This window comes from Indicator indicator, chromosome 8 (assembly GCF_027791375.1).
Source record: "Indicator indicator isolate 239-I01 chromosome 8, UM_Iind_1.1, whole genome shotgun sequence".
NCBI lineage: Eukaryota > Metazoa > Chordata > Aves > Piciformes > Indicatoridae > Indicator > Indicator indicator.
The window spans coordinates 37,277,360-37,295,955 of NC_072017.1; the positions used below are offsets into that span (position 1 = coordinate 37,277,360).

Consider the following 18,596-nt stretch of genomic DNA (forward strand, 5'->3'; position numbering starts at 1 on the left):
GCATCCTTCAGACAATGTGAAGCAGGGAGCTGCAAAGGGCTGTCTTAGGGCACCCCATTCTCCTTTTTTGTCAGGTGTCAGTCAGCTCCTGACTGTCACAGGCTGGGACCTATCAGAGCAGCTTCTTCTTGGGCATCTGCTGTAGTGAGACAAGAGCATGACTGTCTTTGTGCAACAGGAGGTGAACAGCAATGTAAAATAAAGCTCACAGTTTGGTATAAAGATAGAGCACCCTATGGAGACATAGGAATCCTGCAACCCTACAGAAAATGTTTATAGTTTAATTTCCATAAAATCATAGAATGGTTTGGGTTGGAAGGGACCTTAATTATCATCTAGTTCCAACCCCCCTGCCATGGGGAGGGACAACTTCCACTAGACCAGGTTGCTCAAGGCCCTCTCCAAACTGAACTTGAAAACTTTCAGGGAGGGGGGAATCACAGCCTCCCTAAGCAACCTGTTCCAGTGTCTCACCACCCTTACTGTAAAGAATTTCTTCCCAATCTCCAGTCCAAATCTACCCTCCTCCAGTTTAAAACCATTGCCCTCATCCTATCACTGCAAACCCTTGTAAAAAGTCCCTCCCCACCTTTCTTGTAGGTACCGTTCAGGTTCTGGAAGACTCTTCCTAAATTTGAGCTATTTTGTTACAGTTTAAATGCAGCTGTACCTTGAAGAGTTGGATTCACAAAGAATGTTGTTAATTCAGTCAGGTGGTTAACAATTACTTTATAAAATCCCAGTGAATTTACCCAGTGCAAAGTAAATGTGCAGGTTTTCAGCACTTTGACTCTGCGTAGGTATCTTATTGGCTCCTGGAGCCTGGCTAAGTCCTCACGCTCCAAGCCGTTGGATATTGTCAGTAGTTGTTCCAGTTCAGTCATCCTTGCAATGTCCACAGATTCCCAGTCAGCTGAGAAGTGAAGCTGTCAAAACAGCTTGCCTGGGGATGGTAAAGAAAGAGCTATCAAAGAAGTGGCAGGCAGCTTCCGGGCTCAAGTGTTTCACTTCAGGAATTTCAGCACCATTTCCATTTTGCATCATTTCTGAGAAATGCATCCATAAAAATTCTCTCTCCCCCCTTTTTTTTTTTTGTTGCTGTTTTTGTTGTTTGTTTGGAGTTTTTTTTTTTGTTTGGTTTGGTTTTGGTGTTTGTTTTTTTTTTGTTTGTTTTGTTTTGTTTGTTTGTTTGTTTTAAGGATTTTGAAATGTCCAAACTTGCCATCTGGCTTTTTGGTTTTGGTGGATTTTGACTGGCTTTTGCCTTGGAAAAGAAGAAAGGAAGAGGATTTATGTATGCTGTAAAAAAATGTACAGTGATGGATACATTTTTACAACTTAACTACCTGACCACATTGTCTGCAGGCAAGTGGTTGGACCTTATTATTTTAAAGTTTTCCAAAGAGACTGTCATATTAATAGTAGGATTGGCTAAGTACCCACAAGTAGAAATGCAGCAGTTGAGGTCAGCTATTTCCCACCTGGTTTTGTAAATACAAGTCTGCTTTTCAGATGGAAGAAAAGAAAGGAAATGGTGCTTTTGATTTGCCTGGCCCCATGAAGGTGTTACTTTCACTCTCTAAGGAGAATAGGAATGGGATGTGACAATGGTCTGATCAGGGATCTAAGTGAGGTTATATCAAGGTCAGGTTGGACAGGGCTTTGAGCCACCTGGTCTCCTTAAAGAGACTTCACTGCAGGCTGGTTGGACTAGGTGACCTGTGAAGGTCCCTTCCAACCCAAACTTTAGATGATTCTGTATTATGAAAGCAAGCACAGACTGAAAAAGAGGGCAGCTTAGAGAAATATGACAAAGCTGCAAACAAAAGGTCACCCTTCTGGGCAGGAGGGATGAGGATATTGTGCCTTTCTCTGCCACCATGCAGTGTCTACCTCAGAAGTAGCTGCTGGCTTTGGTGACTCATTTTAAAAAAGGGAAATCTGTGTAGTTATTGTAAACTTGGTCTGAATACTGATCACAGGATGTTAGGGGTTGGAAGGGACCCCTGGAGGTCATCAAGTCCAATCCTGGTTGGGCAAGAGCTATAAACTCAGTAGACTGTGACAGCACCTGCTTTTTTTTTTTGACTCTTTCCCCTTGGGTTTTAAACCTTTCTGAAATGTCTGTAGGTAATTTCTTCTGAAATTGCAGATCATTACTCCAGTTTAAGTAATTAAATTAATAGCCTGGCTTGCTTCCCCTGGAGAATCAGATGGGAGCCAACATCATTCATATGCAGAGAACTTTTAGGTGTGTTTATTAGAGATAGAAGAACATATAGGTCGGTATGGACAATATAAATGGCTGTTTAGAGTATGTGCCCACACTCCACAATGGCCAATATGTACCTGCCCTCAGTTTCCTCTTGGTGCAGACAAGCAAGAAGTATCTTAGAGAGTTGACTTGTCTTGCTCTCTCCTTCACAGGCTTGGCAAGATCAGCACTGGGGAGAAAGATGAATATGGGGATACTGGCTCATCCAGTGACACCTGGAAAGAAAAGCCTCAAATTCATTTGTAGGCATTGCAACTGCTAGTTTCCCCTGTGAATTTACTTCCCCAAGTCCCTCTCTAGCACCTGTGTGGAGGGCACTGTAGCAGGACATAACAGAGGTCTCCTCTTCTGCCAGGGGAAAGGCTGCAATATTGCTGTTGAAAAACAGACTGCAAGATACGTTTTAATCAGTGTTTGCTGTGGTATAATTAAGGGTACAAAGCTTAGTGGAGTAGTGAGTTTTATTAGTGTGCTTTTCTATTTCAGATTGTTAGTGTTGTCTTTGAAGGAAATGAGAGTATGGGAGGCCATAGCATTCATAGCAACAGTCTGCAGGAGTAATTCTTTGTGAAAGCTGCTTAGAAGTTGGACTTGAGGCATTCTCAACAACATCTCATGCTAGAGGAACAGAATACTTCAGTTGTGGCATTGCAGAGTTGAGTTGCCCCTATGTTTTGGTTTTTGTTTTTTTTTTTGGTTAGGAAGAACAGCTTTCTACTAGTGAAACCAAACTAATGGGGGTTTGAGTGCTGAAGGAGCATTGCATTATTTTTTGCTGTTGAAATAACAAATGAAAATTGCCAGACCTTCTGAGATGACAAACCAGAGGCTGCTTGTGTGGAACAGCTAACTGCTGTCCAGAACCTGCAGTGTAGGTAGGTTCAGTTAGTTGCCAACCTCAAAAGCGAAAAATGCAGTATTGCTATTCCTGTCTCTCCCACTCCTTGTGCCTGGCTGCTTGGTTTTTCAGCTCAGTTATGCTGCTGCTTTAGTCCCTAAAGCTGTGCTGCAAATCGGGTCATTGACGTTTCCACTCTGACTTCTGAAATGGTGACTTCTTTGCTGTTAGAGACCAGAGGTACCCTTAGCAGAGAGGTACTTGTTTAAAAAGGATATATATTTTGTGTGAGACCAGCTGGTGTTCTTAAGCAGAACAGATTGGATTACCTTTTAATCACAATTAACAGTCTGTGCCTTAAATTCTCATGAGTTTTCGTTCTCTGAGTCCATGTCTTGAACTGCATCAAGAGATGTAGCACACTGTGGCCGACTGCTGCTCCTGGGTGGAAATGGTTTCAAGCTATGCCAGGGGAGGTTCAGAATGGGTATTAGGAAATATTTCTTCACTGAAAGGGTTCTCAGACATTGGAATGGTCTGCCCAGGGCAGTGGTGGAGTCACCATCACTGGAGGTGTCTCAAGTGGCACATGGACATGGTTTAGTGTTGACCCTTCAGTGCTGGGTCAAAGGTGGGACTGGATGATCTTGGAGGTCTCTTCCAACCAGGTATATTTTGTGATTCTGTGTTAAGAAGCAAATACAGCTGAGGGAAGAAGGATGTTTCACAGCCAAATGCTGTTCACAAGCTTTTGGCTTGACTCCTGAGCACAGCTGTGATTGCGTTAGAGGTGTTTTAGGCAGCTGTCCTGTCATATGTACGTTTGGGCTGCAGAAAGATGTAGAAGAGCTTTCTGTAGCCTTCATGTGGTTGGGTGAATTAGCCAAGAGGTGTGTGTATTTGCATATAAGTTAGCAGTAGGCTGTTCTCCTGGCAGTATCTCAGTGTTGAAATCATGATACAGTTAATTCAGGTTACACTGCTCCTATTCCAGCTCCCACTGATTGTGAGGAGAGCCTTGTTGGCTTGGTCCTGTAGTTCAAGTCTTTCTTTTAGCTGTGGTGGTTTCTGTCTTCATTTCTTTTTCAGTTGTAGGGTAGGAGTCATTCTAAGCAACTTGAAAGGGACACAGGGATTTGGCTGTAGGGCACAGGCATGGTTTAATCACTGAAAACAGATTTAAATCTGGAAATATAGGGAGAAAGCCCTAACTCATCCCTTCATAACTCCCAATCAATCAACCTTGAGCTTTGATGTGGAGAGTTCATTATATGGAACTCAGCTCAACTTCATGGCTCGGTGGCTTTTGCTTATTTTAGGCTTCACTTGTTCTTTGCAGATGATTTTAATGGGTAGGCTGCGTTAGGGTGCTGGTTGATAGTAGGGTGCTGGTTGATAGTAGGCTGAACATGAGCCAGCAGTGTGCCCAGGTAGCCAGGAGGGCCAATGGCATCCTAGCCTGGATCAGGAATAGTGTAGCCAGCAGGACAAGAGAGGTTGTTCTTCCCCTGTACTCAGCACTGGTCAGGCCACACCTTGAGTCCTGTGTCCAGTTCTGGGCTCCTCAATTCAAGAGAGATGTTGAGGTACTGGAACGTGTCCAGAGAAGGGCAATGAAGCTGATGAGGGGCCTGGAACACAAACCCTGTGAGGTGAGGCTGAGGGAGCTGGGACTGTTTAGCCTGGAGAAGAAGAGGCTCAGGGGTGACCTCATTGATGTCTACAACTGCCTGAAGGGAGGTTGTAGCCAGGAGGGGTTTGGTCTCTTCTCCCAGGCAACCAGTGACAGAACAAGAGGACACAGTCTCAAGTTGTGCCAGGGGAGGTACAGGCTGGATATTAGGAGGAAGTTCTTCACAGAGAGGGTGATTGCCCATTGGAATGTGCTGCCCAGGGAGGTGGTGGAGTCACCATCACTGGAGATGTTCAAGAGGAGATTGGATGAGGCATTTGGTGCCATGGTCTAGTTGATTGGATAGGGCTGGGTGGTAGGTTGGACTGGATGATCTTGGAGGTCTCTTCCAACCTGGTTGATTCTATGATTAACAGTCTAAAAAAGGAGGATGGGAAAAAAAGAAGAAGTTTCAGTATATGGAGATTTTTTTCAGTGGCTCTTGAATGGTAATATTGAAGCCCAAAGAATAATACAATTAAATATCTTAAGGATGTTATTTCAGTAAGTATAATTTAATACATTAAATATGTTTAACTTAGTATATTTAATGTATCTAAAATGTTAGCATGTATTAATTGTTGAATGCATTGGTTCCTTTGTAAGTAAAGTAGATACTCAAATTCACATAAAAAGAAACTAAATTACCTTCAAACACAGGCTGAGTGCAGTTCAGTGCCTGGGTCATGTTGGATGATAGATACCTAGATACTGATTGCAAAGTAACATGCCAAGAGTCTATAAGAAAGTTAATTCCTTAAATATATCACAGAATGGTAGGAGCTGGAAGGGACCTCTGAAGATGATCCAGTCCAGCTCCCCTGGTGAGCAGGGTCACCCAGAGTAAATCACAGAGGGATATCTCCAAACGGGTTCAGAATGCTGACAGAGATGGAGGCTCCACAATCTCTCTGGGCAGCCTGGTCCAGTGCTCTGCCACCCTCACAGAGAAGACTTTTTTCCTTATGTTTAGGTGGAACCTCCTGTGTTCCAGTTTGTGTCCACTGTCCCTTGTCCTGTCACTGGACACCACTGAGAAGAGTGTGTCTCCATCCTCCTGACACCTGCCCTATAGATATTGATCAGCATTAATGAGATCCCCTCAATCTGATCTTCTTCAGACTAAACAAGCCCAGGTCTCTCAGCTTTTCCTTGTTAAGGCAGGTGTTCCAGTTCCCTCATCACCTTAGGGACTCTCCATTGTACCCTTTCCAGTAGCTCCTTGTTCTTGAACTGCAAGTCCTCTGAAGACAAACACCACAGTTGTTAGATTCAAGGCTGTGGTGCCCTACCATGGACCATGCCCATCAGCAGTTTCAGAGTCTTGTGGCAAAGCAGATGACAGACATGTTGAGTGTTGTCTCCCTGCTGCTTGGCTATGTGTCACTAAATGTTCTGCAGGTCCTTGTAGATGGGGTGATAACTGGTGAGCTGAGCTGTGTCCTGCTCTGCTCCAGGGAAAGTCTGTTGCTGTGCTGGAGAAATGGATGAGTTACTGCACGAGTCCTAGCTCTGGGTGTTTGTGCATTCCTGGTGTCTCCCTTTTTAAAACAATACTCTTGTGTTTAAGGTATTTTGCTGTTTAGTTTAGGTTTCTGGCTGCCTTGGATGCCTGAAGGTTACAATACACAAATTTCTCAGTGTTGCAAACTCCCAGAATGGTTTATTTTCTTTGTGTCCTGAAAAGTCCTTGTTCCAGAGAGAAAGTTGGGGTGAGGTCAGCATCACTGAAACACATCCATTCCTTTTACAGATGGATTCTTTCTGTACCCTAATACCATATTCCTTTCCAAACAGTCAAACTTGTGATTGTTTAAACCCAAACCACGTGGACATGGTGAGCAGTGCCTGCCATACGGAACGGGCAGAGGCTTCTTGCTCTTGCAGCTTTCCTTTTCCTGCCTTGGCGAAGGAGATCAGTTTGCAGACTCCTGAAATGCTTTGGCCTTCAGAAAGATGAGCTATAAAGCTCACCAGAGGGAGAATAGATCCTTGTCATCTCTCTCCACATCGTTTTCCACTTCCCTCAGCTATCATATTTCAAACCCCAGGCCTCAGGGCGTTGGTCCAGCCCCCACACAGTTTTTGTAACCAGCTTATTCAGGGATGTGATTTCCTTTCCTGCTTCTGCCTGTTACCCTTGGCTGTGTGGGAGTCACTGCAAAAAAATTGTTCCTCTCCTTGTGCACAGGGACTAGTTATAGAAGCAGAGGACTTTTCCTGTGGCAGTTGTTGCATCTTCCACAGTCTGCCTGGAATGCTTTAACTATGTAAATTCATAGAATTGTTTCAGTTGGAAAAGCCCTCTGAGAGCACTGAGTCCAACCATAGAACTAACACTACCATGGCCATTAAACCATGTCCCAAAGTCCCATGTCTATGTGTTTTTTGAACACCTCCAGGGATTGTGACTCCACCGCTTCCCTGGGCAGTGTATCCCAATGCCTGACCACTTGTTCGGGAGAGAATTTTTTCCTAGTATCCAACCTAAACCTCCCCTGGTGCAACATGAGGACGTTTCCTCTTGTCCTATCACTTGATACTACAGAGAAGAGACTGACCCCCACCTCATTGCCTCTTTTCAGGAGGTAATGAGAGGTTGCAGAGAGCCAGAAGATCCGCCCCCCCCCCAGCCTCCTTTTTGCCAGAATAAACAACACCAGGTCCCTCAGTCTCTTCTAATATTACTTGTTCTCTAGGACTTTCAGCAGTTTCCTTGCCCTTCTCTGGACCTGCTCCAGCACCTCAATGTCTTTCTTGTAGTGAGGGCCCCAAAAAACGCAGCATTCGAGGTGTAGCCTCACCAGTGCCGAGTACAGAGGGACAATCAGTTTCCTGGTCCTGCTGGTCACACTGTTGCTGATCCAAGCCAGGATGCTGCTGGCCTTTGTGGCCACCTGGGCACACTACTGGCTCATCTTTGGCTGCTTGTCAGTCAACACCCCCAGGTCTTTCTTTACTGGGCAGCTTTGCAGCAGCTGCTCTGCCCCAAGCCTGCAGGCTTTATGAGGTTCTTGAGACCCAAGTGCAGGACCCAGCACTTGGCGTTGTTGAATCTCATACAGCTGACCTCAGCCCATTGATCCAACCTGTCCAAGTCCATCTGCAGAGCCTTCCTACTTCTGAGCAGATCAACACTCCCACCCAGTTTGATGTTGTCTGCAAACTTACTGAGGCTGCACCCAACCCCCTCATCCAGATCACTGATAAAGATCTTAAACGTGGGTCTCATCAGAGCAATTTATCTTCTCTGTTTTGACATGGCTGGGGTGAAGTGTGTTCAAGGTTCTCACCAAGGTCTCTGGAAGGCATGAGCTTGGGAGCTCAACCACTCAAGTTCAAAAATCTGCTGCCATCCCTTTCCCAGAGCATAGGGGATACTTACTGCGTCTGGGTGTGCCTCCTTCAGTGTGCTACCAGAGGCTTGTGGTGCTCTAAGTTGCAGCAGTAGCTCAGCTGGAGAGGAGGATGGATTTGGAGAGGATATTAGGAAGAAATTCTTTCCAGTGAGGGTGGTGAGAGACTGCAGCAGCATGCCCAGGGAAGTGGTGGATGCCCCCTCCCTGGAAGAGGTCAAGGCCAGGTTGGGTGAGGACTTGAGCGACGTAGTCTAGCGGAAGGTGTTCCTATCCGTGTCATGGGTTTTGAAACATTGAGGTCCCTTGTAACCCAAACCATTCCATGATTCTATGAAACAGCCAGGTTTTGGCAAGCTGCGTTGTTGCTGTGGTCTTTTAACACCATGAGTGTAAGCAGTTAACTTTTGTCATGTGGTATATAAATAGGAAGCCAAAGGGAGCGACCTCAGTCGCTTGTGTTTTATTGGAGGTCATGAAGAGTGCCATTCTTTTCATGATTCAGTAGTAAAAGGCTTCACTGAAACCATGCCTGCTGCCTGTGGATTCTGAACTGCTACAGAACACTTCTGCCTTCAGGCACCACGATTTTGCAAGCAGCTGCTTTTTGGAGGAGAGGAGAAGCCTTGTTGTAAGAGTTGTATAAAGCACTTCAGAAGCACTGTAATATTCCTCCCCTTCCCTTTTTTCCCTGAGTTATTTAAATCATGCTAGACAAAATGTTTAACTATGGACAAGACCTTAATATACCTTTGGAAATGTTTGTGTTTCTGTAAGGATGGTTCTGTCCTTTACCTAGAAATTGTGAAGCAAAGGGACACCTCTGCTGTGAGATCATACAGAAGCAGATCACTTCAGCAGGCTGGATACTGCCTTTGAACAGATCATTCCTGCATCCTAACCTTTCTGAAGCAAGCTCCCTGTGTTTGTGCTGCAGGTGCTGCTGTGGAGGTATGGTGGAGCTTGGAGGGGCTGGGAAGGAACACCTTACAGCACACTGGTGCCATCTGATGGTAAGCTTTCCCAGCAGGTTTCCCCCCTTCCCATCAATGCCAACAAGCTTTTATTTATTTTGTGGGAATGGGGTAAAGTGATATTACTATATCTACATATCTCCCAGAAATGGAATCGTAGATTTGTTTTGATTGGAAGAGACCTCTGAGGTCCTTGAGTCCAAGCAGTGACCTAACACCACCATGGCCATTTATCCACTTCCCAAAGTCCCATTCCACTGTATTCATCAAAGACATGTAAAATGTTTTGTGTGGTTTTCTTTATTCATCCCCTGGTTTTACAACAGCTTTTAAATGAAATGACAACTTAGGATATGACATTTTCACTTAGTTTTCTTCTCTCTCCTCCCTCCCCACTGCTCCCCAACCCAGTAACCGTTAATTACAGACATGGTCTTCCTGTGATAACTCTCATGCTGCCCACAAGAAGTGAACGCTGTCAGTTCACTGTGAAGCCAGCACTGACCACCGTGGGAGCATTTCTGCAGGATGTGCAGAGAGAAGATAAAGGAATTGAGAGGGCAGAGGTCTTTACAACAGGTACCTGAGATTTCTCTCATTCCTCAGAATGAATTAATCCCTTTTCAGAGGGGCTCTCCTGAAGCACAGGTTCAGTCTTCCCTTAGGTTTAGGATTGTTGCTGTTGGAGTCACTACTGAATGTTTCAGGGGTTTAAGTGGTGTTTCAGATGTAGTATCTGAGCCTTCTTGGAAAGGCTGATGAAAAGTGCAGAACTGGATGTATTACTGTTACCTTACTTATATCCCAGTAATATCTTCTATTATCTTGTAGTTTCTCTTTGCAATGCTGTCTTTTAAATGAATGTCTCTCCTTTGCTTTCCTTGATACCTTTTTCTATCCTTGTCATGTATGATTATTCTTAAAGACAACCAGTCAGGCTCTTGAATGGGATGTCTGCCAGTTGTTCTGTGTCACCCAGAGCTGCAAGAATCTGTTTGCCGTACTACAAACTAACTTACATGGAAAACTTACTAAGAGCTAAGCAGGCAGATAATGGGTTTAATGATAAAGGGCAACTTTTCGAGTCTTTGAGCTCACAACCCCACCACTAGTGCTAAGCCACTGCCACTAAACCACATCCCTAAGCACCACATCCATACGTCCAGGGATGGTGACTTTACCATCTCCCTGCCCAACCTCTTCCAATGCTTAAAAACCCTTTCTGTGAAGAAATTTTTCATAATATCCAACCTGAACAAGTTAGTTAAATGAGTTTTCTATTTTATTTCCAAGACACCTTGGTTGGTATTTTGGCAGTGCTTTCTAGTTTTTACACCAAAGTCTTGCAACCTCTGCCCTGGTCCTAGAGAAGAACTCAATGTCAAAAGCAGAACTGAGATGAAGCTTTCTTGTCTGAACTTAGTAGAAGAGGTACTTGAATTTGGCTAACTAAAAGCAACTGTTTATTCCTTTCCCTCTCACCTCCCTAAGAAGGAAAAAAGGACAGAAACCCCAAAAGGATAGCTTCATCCTTACACAAAGACTTATTTTCCATCAGTTAACAGATGAAGAAAAGAAAGGGTGGGGTCAAAGAATCATAGAATCATCAGGAACCTCAGGGGTCATCTAGTTCCAACCACTCTACCATGGGCAGGGACACCTCACACCAGATCAGGTTGCTCAGCGCCACATCCAGCCAGGCTGTAAAAACCTCCAGGGGTTCTACCACCTCCCTGGGCAACCTGTTCCAGTGTCTCACAACCCTCATGGTAAAGAATTTCTTCCTAACATCCAATCTGAATCTACCCACTTCTAGTTTTGCTCCATCCCCTCTGGTCCTATAATTACCTGACACCTTAAAAAGTCCCTCCCCAGCTTTCTTGTAGGCTCCCTTCAGATACTGGAAGGCCACAAGAAGGTCTCCTTGGAGCCTGCTCGTTTTCAGACTGAATAGCCCCAACCCAAGAAAGTTAGTCTAGTCCAAAGTTTCCTAGCTGAGTACATTCATAACGTTCTTTTTTCTTCCTGGTTGATACTACAGAGGGTTGCAGGGACTTTTAAAGGAGCTGAAAGCAGTTTGATACTCCTGGAAGATCAGGAAGCCACGGGTCTAAAGGAAACTCCTTTAGTTGCCTTTGAGACCATTTAGCACAACAGGAAAACACCCCTTAGAGCAAAACACTTCTACCCTCCAGAGCAGTGGACACGTGGTCTCTGCAGATCAGAGTGTGTGCATGAGCTTTGTGTCCACAGGATCTTTGGCTTTGTTTTGGATTTCTGAATGCTATGTCTGCTAGGCAGAAAAGGTAGAAGATTCTCTTGAAAAGGTAATTTTGTAAGAGACTTGTATTTTCAGGAGATAACCAGTGGTCATTGCCAGCAGATGGCCTTCCCCTTGACAGGGAAGTTTTTACCAAAAAGGATTCTCAGCAGGGTGAGGCAGGGCCAGCCAAGAACATGTGCTGGCAAACAGTTAACCTCAGGGTACTGCTATCTGGCAGAGCCATCCATGAGCAGAAGTGTTTGTGACTCACTGCTGAGTCACATTCCTCTGTGCTAGGTCAGCAACAGCTAACTGCTCCTGCTGCTTCAGTGCAAGCATTGGGTCACTTGTGAAACAGAAGATAATTTCTGTGAGGAGCTTTCCAGTCCGATATTTTTGGCATGGACAGGCAGCAGGTTCAAAAGTAAAAAGGAATTTGAGTGATTTTCACCTGTTTTCATCTGTTTGAACACACCCCTTCCCTTCACCCCCCCATCCTGACACTGGAACAGAAGCATTGTCTGCTTTGATTAAATCAATGACTGTTAAACAGCTCTCTGGTCTGTAGGCTTCAAGTGCTGGGCAGTTGTAATGTTAGAGAACAGCTTAGATGTTTAATTTATTAGGAAATCGATGCTGTAAAGAGAAACTAGTGGCCAAATACTGAGAGTTGAATTTAAATATTTATCATTAAAGAAAAAAAATCGCAAAACCTTGACTTAGTGCAGACTCTTCTGTGTCATGGAGCTATTAAATGAAACCCACCCTTAGCTGAAAGTGTGAGTGCTGTGTATGATGACTCACTTCCATTTGCAGTTCATTTGATTTTGATCCTGCACACCTTCTGTAGGCAAAACCCACCCCTTTGTCCACATTTGAACACTTGTGTTTGGGTATAGGAAGGATGGTAGCAGTTTACTGAAAGTTTGTGGGGTATTTTCTAAAACAAAACATCTCTCTTCTCCCTAAACCTTTCTGCTTTTCAGTTAATGAGAGGTTGGGCAGGTCAATAAATCTGTGTGGTATCACATCCAGAACAAAAAGCCTGACTGGCACTCCTTTTGAAATACGTTTTGCTCAAATGTAGCTTTTTAAATGCCACTTTAATTATTTACATTCAAATGAGCTTTGATGTTCTATTACACTGGGGGGGGGGGTGTGTTTGTGGAAATACATGAGTGGATGGGCACATTAAAATTTCAGATTTTGGATTGCAAGTGATAGCTGTTCAGGTTTGCTTTGCTGCCCACACAGAGCAGATTAGGGAGCCAGGTGGTGTGTTAGCTCACAGAGCTCTGTAGTCCCAGCCTCAGCAGGTGGGGGCCAAGAATAGAGTTCCAGTGAATAAATAATTGCAGGTGTGGAGCTGTCGCTGATGCCTTTCTGTCATGGGCACATAGGGACAGATGGAGGAGCTGGGGCAGCAGCACTGGGACAAATATTTACATAAAAATCTTATTGTGTAGCCTGTTCATTATTCATCTTAGGAGTAGAGCAGAGCTGCTGCTTCCCACCCCTTGGCAGGGGAAGATGCCCTTCATACGTATAGGGAATAAACACCAGATCAAATCATAGAACCATAGAACATTAGAGGTTGGAAGGGACCTGTAGAGATCATCAAGTCCAGCCCCCTGCCAAAGCAGGATCACCTAGGGCAGACCACACAGGAATGCATCCAGGTGGGTTTGGAAAGTCTCCAGAGAAGGAGACTCCACAACCCCCCTGGGCAGCCTGTTCCAGTGCTCTGTAACCCTCATTTTAAAAAGTTTCTCCTCATGTAGAGGTGAAATCTTCTATGTTCAAGTTTGAACCCATTGTTCCTTGTCCTATTACTGTGCACCACCGACAAGAGCTTGGGCCCCTCTGCTTGCCCCCCACCCCTCAGATATTGATAGACATTGATCAGATCCCTTCTCAGTCTTCCCCAGACTAAACAGCCCCAGGGATCTCAGTCTCTCTTCATAGGGGAGATGCTCCAATCCCCTAATCACCCTTGTGGCTCTCCATCAGACTCCCTCCAGTAGGTCTCTGTCTCTCTTGAACTGTGGAGCCCAAAACTGGACTCAGTACTCAATACCCTGTGGTTTCATCAGGGCAGAGGGGGAGAAAAGCCTCCCTAAGACCTGCTGGACACACTTTTCTTGATGCACCCAAGGGTACCATGGAGCAGCAGCTGATTTTTTTTTTTTTTTTTTTTTTTTTTAATACACCCCTCCCAACCTTCCCCACCCCAATTTCCCCCCACCCCAATGCCACAGCAGCACTGGTGTGTGGCTCTGGGGGTTCTTGGGCCAAGTCTGAATGATGATGTTGGAGGAAGCCTTCAGGCACACACTCAGTGTTGATATCTTCCTCCTTGCTGTTTACTATCAGTTCCCAGATTTACTAAGAGCATTAATGATGTTGGGAAGGGTGCTCTTAAAAACCCTAGCACTTTTCCAAAGGGATATCAATGTAATACTTAAAATTCTTTATAATAAGTTATTTCGAACTTAAATCTTTCTTCTGCAGATGGTAGCAAGGTCTCTGATGCAACTTTGATGGAGGTCTTATTGTTGAATGACTTTAAACTTGTTATCAACAACACAGCATACAGTGTGTCACCTCCTGTAAAAGGTAAGAGCAATGCTTAGGAACTCTGACTATTTCACTTCACCTAGGGGAACACATGGGAGGTCTCAGGAAACTGGAACCTGTCTGGAGAAAGGGATTTGATTTCTTTGCTGTTTTTACCATCAGATGGACCTGCTTTTGGGAGTTAGAGGTGGGGAAAGAAGGAAGGAGAGCAACTTCTTGAAATGTTTTATATGACAAATATTTTCCTTCCAGAAAAGCTGAGTAGTGAGCATGCTACTGAAATGGAAGATGTCAAATCCTTGGTGCACAGACTGTTTGTGGCTCTACATTTAGAAGATCACCAGATCAGGAAAGAGAGAGAATTGCTACAGAAACTGGACCATCTGAAAGAAGAGCTGCTGCCTCTTGAACAGGTTGGAAAGTAGGGTTGTTGGGGTTTTTATAACTCAGGAGCATTTCTTTTAAGAGTAAGTCCCGTGATAGAAGCAAACGAGTGTGAACAGCTGGGGTGTGTCTGTCTGGTTGGTTTTGTAGACAAAGGTCACTTCGAATGTCATTTGCATGATTTTCAGATCACTTTTCCCTCCTGCTGTGCTGATTCTTTGAGTAGAAACCACACCACCTGGAGAAAGCTGTCATGAACAAGTCTCAGCATGGCTAGTATTGGGTGTGAAAATCTGCTGCTCTGGCAGTTCTGAAAAACAAAAGTGGAGTGAAAATAATCTGAGGCTTAGGCTAAGGTTTTCTGTATCAGCAGTCATGCATATTAATGGTTGTCAGAACCCAAGAAGGGAAGGTATTCATGTTGATCTAGGGCAGGCTAAGCTAACCTAGCATGAGGGGAGGGAGCCAGTAAAAGCCTGACAAAGTTTTGGCTTCAGACCTGCTTTGTGAGAACCAGCCTCAGAGTTAACCAGAGCTGCCTTTAATGGTAAATGGAAGTTCGGTGGACAAAAATCCCTCATAGTGGGAGGGGGAGATTAAAAGAAGGATTTCTTGATGCACAACAGCCAGGAGTTATGGTCGTCCTTGGATTTCAGTCCTGTTCTTTCTCATCAGGCTAAGTTGGTAAAGAAGAGTCACAAAAGATGCTGAAAACAGTCCTAGCCCAGCAGGAGAAAACATAATTGAGGAGCACTCAGCAGGTTTCCATATTTCTTTTCCTTAGATGAAAGCCAGAATCATGGACAGTGCAGAAGCCAAGACTTCTAGGCTTCTCTGGATTGGCTTAGCTCTGATGTCAACACAAGGGGGAGCGTTGGCCTGGCTCACCTGGTGGGTCTATTCCTGGGACATCATGGAGCCAGTCACCTACTTCATCACTTACGGGAGTGCCATGGCTTTCTATGCCTACTTTGTGCTTACTAAACAGGTAAGTCCTCAGTTTGTAAATGCCTGGAGTGCTGTAAAGGAGGAAACACAGCTCTAAAAATCAGTGTTTGGGCTCTGTGGGAAACACACTTCACTGAGTAGCCTGGCCATCAGTCAGGGGCTTGTTTGATCCCCAGCGCAGCTGGATATATGAATGTTGTGTTACGGAAAATGAAGCCAGGTCCTGTTACACGTGAGCTGCAGACCAGCTGCTGAGCATGACTACTGTCTGTAAGGTTTTTTAATCTAGGGAACGAGAAGTGATGAAAGAGGTCTCTCCTTTTACATTTTTGTAGATCCCTTTGAATAGTAACTGGCACCTTGCTCACTGCTGCACAGGGAGGGCAGCTAGTGGTGCTGTGCCACTTTGTGAACGTCGCTTTATAAAAGCAAATCACTGACCAGCAGCTTTCATCTGCTGGAGTTTATCTATAATGGGTGCAGGGTACCAAACATTTTGGAACCCTGGCAGTTGCATTACTGAAATACACCTAATTTAGTGCCTGAAAAAATATATTGCTTTGCTCTTTGTAATCTGACTGCTTTTCCATGACTGTGAATGAATGGAGTGAAATCAAGGACAGCTGGAGTGGAGCAGGAAACAGGCAGTGTTTAGAAGAAAAAGATTTTGTTGAGCAACAAAACCCACAGATCTTAACTGAGCTGCACAATACAGACTTGTCCTGAAATCCTGTTAAGGTTTGGAAAAATGCTGCTTTTTCCTGTTGTAGCTCTGTACTTTACTCCCAAAGTGGATATCTTGATAATGTTGAGCTTCCTGTGACACAAAACTTTTTGTTATGGAGGTATGTGGAAGAGTAACCAACACTTGCTGCCATATCACCAATGGATCTTGTGAGATATTAGTGAAAAGGGGAGATGTCTGTTTTTGTGAACAGCTGGTTCTGGATGTGAATTTTAGTCCTCCTCACTGATTTTTAAGAACAACTAAGGCATTCCTACTTTTTCTGAGCAGATAAAGACATTGCTACTTGGGCATTTTTTAACAGCTGCTGATGTCATTGCTTGCAACTTTCATAGAATCATAAAATGCTTTGGGTTGGAAGGGACCTCTAAAGGTCATCCAGTCCAATTCCCTCTGCAGTCAGCAGGGGCATCCTCAACTAGATCAGGTTGCCCAGAGCCCTGTTGAGTCTCACCTTGAATACCTCCAGGGATGGGGCCTCAACCACCTCCCTGGGCAACCTGTTCCAGTGTTCCACTACCTTCATGGTAATAAGTCATTGAGAAATAGTAGCTGAACTTTCTCAGGCTCCTTGGAAGTAGTATCCATTTACTCAGGCAGCTCCAGCCATGAAGATCACACTGTCTGTATTATACATGAAAAATCCTTTAAAATCCATAAAAATTATTCCTTGTGTGTGTCTGAAAGGCACTTAAGACCTGTTAAGGTAGCCTCCTAACAGAACATGTGTCTGTGTGTTGAACTAGATAAATCTTCCTGGAACAGGCTGAATTTCTATTGAAAACTCAATTCTGCAGATCATCTTCTGCTCTCTATTCGTTTTTCTGACTAACCTCAAATATGTGCCCTGCTTTCTCCACCAGGACTACATTTACACTGATGCCAAAGATAGGCAGTTTCTCCACTACTTCTACCGGAAATCCAAAACCCAGCATTTTAATGTGGCACGATACAACAAGCTCAAAGAAGACCTAGCAAAGGTATTTAAATACAGCCCTTAAAGAATGAGGTAGCCTCTGGTTTAAGACTTTTTTCCCAGTAAATTCTAAGCTAACAGAAAATTGACCTCAAGCTTTGCTACCTGCATTCAAAACAGTGCACTGCTTATCAGCCCAGTTCCAGCTGTTCAAATAACCAAATGGTGTTTGCCACTGACATAGAAACTACTGCAGTAAGTCAGCAGAAAGGGAGACCTTCATGAATTTAATTTAAACCCAAGTCAATTTATCATTCTTAATTCCTCTTTTTTTGCATTCTCTAATGGTGTTTTTGGCCATTTTGATAGAATAGCTGCATTGCTTTAGGAGACAGTAAGTTTGCTATGCTGCTGTGATAGTAACAGGCTCCTCCCTTCCTTGGAAGGAAACTGTCTTCCAGAGTTCAGCATTTGACATCTTAATCCTATTCCTTAGGCAAAAGGCTTAGATTTACAGAATACAGGCAACTGGATGGAAAAGGTGAGGTCTGCACCTAGAAGAAACCTTGTGGTCTTCATGACGGAGTGTAGGAAATCTCTCACTGCTCAGTTCTTACTCTACCAACCCTGTGTTCAATGTCCTGTAAAAGAAAATTGGAACTACCCCTAATTACAGCTCAAGAGCTTTGGTTCAGGGTATCATTTCCTGAGCCACATTTAACACAAGGATGTTTTTTTCAGTAGCCTGCAAGTTCTGTAATTGGAATTTCAGGAAAATGATACTTTGGGGGGGTTGGCAAGTGGGTGAACTGGCAGCATACTTGCTTCTCCTGAAGATGGGCTGAATGACCTGAGCAGGTCTGTAGATGTTTAGCATCCTCCATTTGATTAGTTTGGTTTCTTGCATAAGGTCAGTGCCTTCTAAGAAAGGAAAGATACTGATGTGTGAAAAAGGAGGCTAAAACAGAGCGCTGCAGAAGGATGAACTCTCACTCTCTCTTGCATTGGCAGGCAGAAGAATCCCTGAGGCGTCTGCGCCAACCTCTGCACCTGAAGCTTCCAATCCAGGAGATCAATGACAAGGACTGACTTTGGTTTTGTACATATTACAACTGCCCTTTGAAAGCTGATACAAACCTTTAGTTACTCTACAGAAACTGGATATTTTTGACCACTATAGTTTTGAAAGTTGCAATAAATATCTGTGAAAATGATTTGGTCCCTCAGTGGTGTGGGTTCGGTGGTGGTTTCTCTTAAGGCCTTATGAAGAAGCTGCTGAAGCAAAGTTCTTCAAGGTATTTGTTAAATCTCAGTAAAATAAATCACAAAATGTTAGGGATTGGAAGGGCCCTTGAGAGATCATCCAGTCCAAGCCCCCTGCCAGAGCAGGATCAGATAGGGCAGGTCACACAGGAACACATCCAGGCAGGTTTTGAATGTCTTCAAAGGAGACTCCACAACCTCTCTGGGCAGCCTGTTCAACAGAGGCATTCTGCCTGCTGGTAAAATGAGGGGGATGTTTCTAGAACAAGGGCTGTCTCTTTAGTACCACTTGGTCTCAGGTTGCACCACAGGAGGTTTAGGTTGGATATTAGAAGAAACTTCTTCACTGAAAGGGTTCTCAAAGGCTGGAACAGGCTCCCCAGGG

General features: G+C 44.4%; 1 protein-coding gene across 1 annotated transcript in view; it reads left to right on the forward strand.

The window, feature by feature from the left end:
• MCUB (mitochondrial calcium uniporter dominant negative subunit beta) overlaps positions 1 to 18,120 on the forward strand; it is a 43,006-nt gene extending 24,886 nt beyond the window's left edge. The window contains exons 2-8 of the mRNA XM_054382966.1: positions 9,079 to 9,154; positions 9,527 to 9,694; positions 13,890 to 13,994; positions 14,208 to 14,368; positions 15,124 to 15,327; positions 16,896 to 17,012; positions 17,960 to 18,120. Coding sequence (XP_054238941.1) covers positions 9,079 to 9,154; positions 9,527 to 9,694; positions 13,890 to 13,994; positions 14,208 to 14,368; positions 15,124 to 15,327; positions 16,896 to 17,012; positions 17,960 to 18,037 — 909 coding nt within the window. The 3' untranslated portion in view covers positions 18,038 to 18,120. The remainder of the gene's footprint in view (positions 1 to 9,078; positions 9,155 to 9,526; positions 9,695 to 13,889; positions 13,995 to 14,207; positions 14,369 to 15,123; positions 15,328 to 16,895; positions 17,013 to 17,959) is intronic.
• The last annotated feature ends 476 nt before the right edge of the window (positions 18,121 to 18,596 follow it).